Raw genomic sequence first — 6000 nt, 5'->3', positions numbered from 1 at the left:
TCAATCATGAAAGCCGGATTGAGTGAGATCGAGCCAATAACTGCAAGAGCAATCCGAAATCGTAAGCGTAGCTATCCAAGGCATATCCAAGCACTCAAACCATCTCGCACAGAGCTGAAACCATTCCTAGTTGCCGATACCGAGACTATACTGATCGATAACGAACATAAGCCTTATGCAGTAGGTCTCTTGTTGGTTCGTCCTGGTAAAGAGATCAAGAATCAATTGATCGATACTTACTTCAGCGAAGACCACTCTCTAATCTTGGATTCCTTTGAAGAAAGGAGTACTAAGGTTCTTTTTGACTTTCTCAAAAGGATATTAGCGATTTTTAGAAAAGAAAAATCAGCTTTCACTATTTACTTTCACAATTTCTCTAGATTCGATGGTAGCCCAAATATACATTAATTTTGTATATGATTGTGATATATGTGCATGACAATCACATGATATAAGACCATTATAGCAACAAAACTTTTACCATACATTTGAATTAGCATATGTTTTAAATTTATATGAATGAACATAAGATACATGAGCAAAAGATGTCATTTCTAAGAACTCTATCAAAATATATATGAGCTTGTGATTTCAAATGTAGAACTAATTTTGCTTTCAATAAGTATTTTATTTTTCTAATTTTTTAACATCCTTTGATTGATCAAATAATTTTTTTAAATTTTAGCTCATCACAATTTTTTGAAAAAGAAAATGCATATTAAAAATTTATGCTCTATTTCCAATGTTTTATATTTTTTCTTCAACTTTTTCTATTCACAAACTAGTTCATTGTAAATATCATCTAAATCTTCATATGATATTTCATCATATCTCAAAAGTATTAGAAAGGAGATAGCCATTTGCTAAAAGATCTAAGTTCACCTCATCTTCTGAAGCATCATCACTTAATTCTTGTGATGTTTGATTTATCCATAAAGCTTTCATCTTATTTTTGAATTACTTTTTCTTCTTCTTGTCATTCTTCTTCGCATGCTCTTTTTCTTCTTCCTCTTTTTTTTTTTCTTTTAAAAAAAAAATTGTTATGAGATTTGGAATTATTTTCCTTATATATCCAGGTGCTTGAAAATGGTAACACAAAATACTTTAACCTAAAGAATTTTTAGTATGAAATTTATGAATCTTAGAATTTACATATTTTGATTTTTCCATTTATAAATATTTCCAAGCCTTCTCTAAAGCATAGTAACTTTATCACTACAACTTCAATATTTTAATTGGTATTATCACCGTCCTCATTTATATGTAGGGCTTATATTAACTTAGCACACTTAAATAAATTAATAAAAGGAAATTTAATCTTGCTTCATAATGGGGCTTATATTAACTTAACACACTTAAATAAAAAAGCATGGCCATGATTCCAGGTTCCTCAGAATTGAGAAGTTCCTTTAGCACTATGTAATGTGATGCATTGAATGTGATTGCTTTCCAAATATTAAAAACTTTATACTATCCCTTGTAGGTTAAATAGATTCTTTTTATTTTTTTTAAATAAAAATATAAATCAAATTGAAATTATTAAATGAATGTTCTCTCCTAAGGAATAAAGAAGCAAATGGAGAGAACATCCTCTTTAGGAAGGTTCTTTTCATTTAAAAACATCACCAGAGGATCAAGATAGACCTAGAGAAGGAGCATTAAAGATTAGGGAACATTTCATTTTTATAAAAGACTTGCATCATTGAAGGAGTAGAGTATTATGTGTAAATTTAAAAGTATTACCTAGTTCCCTATATTAATTTGTAAAGAGTTTGTAAAAAGTTGTAATTAAGTGACACTAACCACCTGGACTTTTCCCTTTATTTAATCATGGTTTAAATTGTTTGATTGATTGGCGTATGTTGACCTCATTTTTGAATGAGGTTTAAACTCACTATCCTCACCACCTTTAGTGTTTAGGTGACCCATCTTTGGTTTAAACCTAACCTATAGGAATCTTTGAGAGAAATGTAGGGTTTCTAATCTAGACTAAACTTATGTTTCTTAGGAATCTCCAAACCATGTTTATGATGTGTTAGAGCAATCCCAATGACATTCTAAGTTTGAATTTAAAATTCACTATATTTATAAATCATGTCGCTCAAAGTGATATTTTGAAAGGTGTATAACTATTCTCTTAATTACAGTACTATGTTGTAGAGTAAATCTTGTTCTACAAAAGTATATGTGTCATGTTAAGTAATATAGTGATGAGAAAAGTATTATTTCCACAAGGATGAGAATTACCCTAAAGTCACCCTAGTATTGTTTATATAAACTACTTAGTTTATCTTATTAATAAAAAGAAGCTAATAAAATAAAATAATAAAATATATAGATTCAAGAGAAAAATTCTATATTTTAAAATAGTTTAAAATTATGATATTTAAAATACATGTTTGTAATAGATAGAATTTCTTCCTAATATTGTTGCAAATTAGATTCTATCATGTTTATTCAAGTATTAACTAAGATTCCTCTTAACTATAGTTTTAACATATCCTTAAGATCCCATAACCCTAACCACCTTATATCTATGCATGGAAAAGTTATGTTTTAAATTCCCTAATTATTCTTTTACTCCTTCGTTGAGGCTATAAATCACACTATATTTTAAGTTTATGTAAGGTATTTATAGGAACTAAATTAAGAATGAATGATCCAAAAATAATATTGAGTAATTCATGAAATTAGTAATATAAAATTAAGTAAAACATGATTTCTAAACTGGCATAAGCCTTGAGAAATGTTTCTATCCATATATGGATTTGAAGTTAAATAAAATAAGCTTCATAGTAATAAACAAAATAAAATATAATAGATAATTAATGATAGAAATAATCCAAATCCTTTAAAATACAATAAAGGACTCTTTTGTTGCAAATCTAATTTTATGGACTAGAATTTTGATGATAGTAAACATTCATGTTTTTCAATGACTGCCTTGCCTATTAACATTTCAGGTCCACAAGATCGAGTGCAACTCAAGCGAGCTCAAGATTAGGTAGATTAGGTCTAAGTCTATTATAAATGATGTGGTTGAATTCTCATCATCTTCTTGAAAGGGCTTTCATCGCCCATTTGGATTAGAATGCCTCATCTACAGCTGCAATGTTGGGATGAAAACAACATTGCAAGAATTGCCTCGAGAGTAGGAACACCTCTTACGCTAGATGGAAACTTATTCCATTTGGGAAGAAGAGAATTTGCCAGAGTATGCGTCCAAATAAAACTTGATCAAAAGCTGCCAGTCAGAGTGTGGGTGGATAGTATGGGAGGAAGATTCTTCTAAAAACTTGAGTATGAAAGAATATCAAGTCTCTGTTTTGATTGCGGCAAAATTGGACACATAAAAGGAGATTGAAACAAACAGAACACTGCTGAAATTATTAAGTCTTCTGAAGAAACTTCTCAAGCTTCATAGAAGATGAAGGCCGTGGAGAATAGCAGTACTTATGGCCCCTGGGTATTGGTGAATAGCAAGAGGAAGAAGCTAAATGTTGCTATCAATAAAGAGGTAGCCAGAAAGATAGCTACAAGAAACATTTCACACAGAAATACATGGAAAGCAATAACAGGTCCTGGGAATCCGGAAATGATAGAACAATAAAGCAACAAAATGTTGGAGTCACAGTTTGTTAATGACAATCGAGAAATTGAATAAGGAGAGATTGTTATAGATAAGGCGAAAGAAATAGAACCGGATCATATTGAATCAACTGAACTTGACCATGGTCACACATAAGGTAAAACATATGAAATTTTACAGGCTTCAAGGGACTGTAAAATAGAGTAGGGAACTTTGTCCATGAGTAACTCCTTTGAGATTCTGGAAGAAATTATGGTAGAAAATCCAGTGAATATAGTGAATGAGATATTGGAGAAACAAGATGAGACTCATGAAAACACCAAACTGATCAAGAATGTCATACAAGACCGAAAAAAATCTACAATCAAGGACAGGGGGATAGTAGTATCATGATCACTAAAGTGTCTAACAGCAAAAATAAACTTGCCAAAGAAATGAAAATGTTAGGACCCATAAAAGGGAATCACAGAACAAGAAAAGTTGATGGAGTAGTACAGAAGGTCGGGGCCTCAACCCCACTTTTAATTTAATGTCTTCAATCTTGTTTTGGAATTGTAGGGGAGAAAAGAAGAAAGAAGCCTCCCACTTCTTAAGAATCATGATAGGAGAGAATGGATTGTGTTTCATTGGTTTGACAGAAACCAAATTAGAAAATCTGAGAAGTGAAGAAGTCAGAAATCTGGTTGGGAATGAATGGGAGTTTTACCATGAGGCTGCTTCAGGAACTTTTGGAGGCATTCTTGCTCTCTGGAAATACAAAACAATATCTTTTACTGTCATTGTCTCTTCTAGACATTGCATTATAGGCAATATTACCACTCCTAAAGGTATTATGGCCAAAATCTGTATTGTATATGGTAATAAAAACATATATGAAAGAAGGAAACTTTGGAGTTTAATAGAGGAAAACATGAACTGCGAAGTGCCTTGTTTAGTTGGAGGTGACTTCAACTGTCTAATGAACAAGAATGAGAAGATGGGAGGGAAGAAATTTACATTTTCAAGAGGTCCACAAGAAATGATGGAAGTCATGACTAATAATGACTTCCATGACATCGATTTTCATGGACCAAATTTCACTTGGTGCAACAACAAAGAAGGCCTAGCAAGAATTTGGGAGAGGTTGGATAGAGTATGGTTAAATTCTAAAGCTCTGATGAATTTTCCCAATGCAGTGGTTAAGCATCTCCCTAGAATTTCTTTGGACCACTATCCAATTCTTCTACATATTGACAACAATAAGCAACATAACAATAGAGAATTTAGATTTGAGAACATGTGGTGTTCTTATGAGGCAGCAAAAGAAATCATAGCAAAATCCTGGAGGAAAAATGATTTTGGTAATTCCAATGATATTCTTCAAAGAAAAACTGAGAGGTCTCTCAAAATCCTTTATTTTTGGAGCAAAAACAAACTGAAAGAACTGAATTTGAAGATACAAGACCTGAAAATGAGGTACTGCAGTTACATGATACAGAAGCTAAAGACGGAGGTTTGAGTCAGGAAAATCTTATACTTCTTCGTAGTAAGGTGATTGATTTCAACACAAACCTGGCAAGAGTTTCTACCTGGTCAAGACAGATATCCAAATGTCAGTGGATGGAAGAAGGTGAGAAGAACACTAGATAGTATCATACATTTGCAATGCCTAAGAAAAGAGGCAACCAAATTTTACAAATTAAAAGGGAAGATGGATCAGTGGAAACAAACCAAGAAGCTATTCATGAGATCATAGAGAAATATTACTCAAAGAAATGGGGAAATAAAAAATGTAGTTTGGAGGATTGGCCTAAGTTTAAAACTTCAGAGTGCATCCAGGCAGACAGTATAAATTTTCTGAAAGCTGATTACATGAAAGAAGAGCTGGTAGTTACGTTGAGGAAAATGGACAATAATAAATCTCCTAGAACTGATGGCGCCAACGCATGGTTTTTCAAAAATTACTCGAATATTATTGATGAAGCAACCTGGAATGCAACTGATGAGTTTTTTTTCAAATCAGGAAGGATGCCCGAACATTGGATGGAGACTGTGGTTGTGTTGATTCTGAAAGTTCATAATGCTAAAGAATGCTCCAAATTCAGACCAATTTGCCTCTGCCAATGATCTACAAGCTACCTGTCAGTATGATTTTTAACAGATTCAAAAATTGCCTCCCAAAACTTATATCTGAATATCAAGGGGCTTTTGTTCCAGGAAGAAGCATTTCAGATAACTGCCTTATTGCTCAAGAAATCACCAGCAAGATGAAATCATCTATGGCTAAACTGGGATATTTTCTCTTGAGGCTTGACATGGAACAAGCTTATGATAGCATGTGTTGGGAAACTCTACACCAAGTATTGAAACTCACCGATTTTCTTGAGAGTTTGATACATCTGATTAAAAAATGTGTATCTAACCTAAAATAC

At 32.4% G+C, this 6000-nt stretch overlaps 1 protein-coding gene across 1 annotated transcript; it reads left to right on the top strand.

Annotated features, from left to right (window-relative positions):
• The first annotated feature begins 5233 nt into the window (after nucleotides 1-5233).
• On the top strand, nucleotides 5234-5695 carry LOC114580965. The gene has a single exon (XM_028700057.1). The coding sequence runs from the start codon at nucleotides 5234-5236 to the stop codon at nucleotides 5693-5695; it is 462 nt and encodes a 153-aa protein (XP_028555890.1).
• The last annotated feature ends 305 nt before the right edge of the window (nucleotides 5696-6000 follow it).

This window comes from Dendrobium catenatum, unplaced genomic scaffold (assembly GCF_001605985.2).
Source record: "Dendrobium catenatum unplaced genomic scaffold, ASM160598v2 fragScaff_scaffold_1446, whole genome shotgun sequence".
NCBI lineage: Eukaryota > Viridiplantae > Streptophyta > Magnoliopsida > Asparagales > Orchidaceae > Dendrobium > Dendrobium catenatum.
Note: the sequence above shows the minus strand (reverse complement) of the source record. Positions and strands in the feature narration are given on the sequence as shown.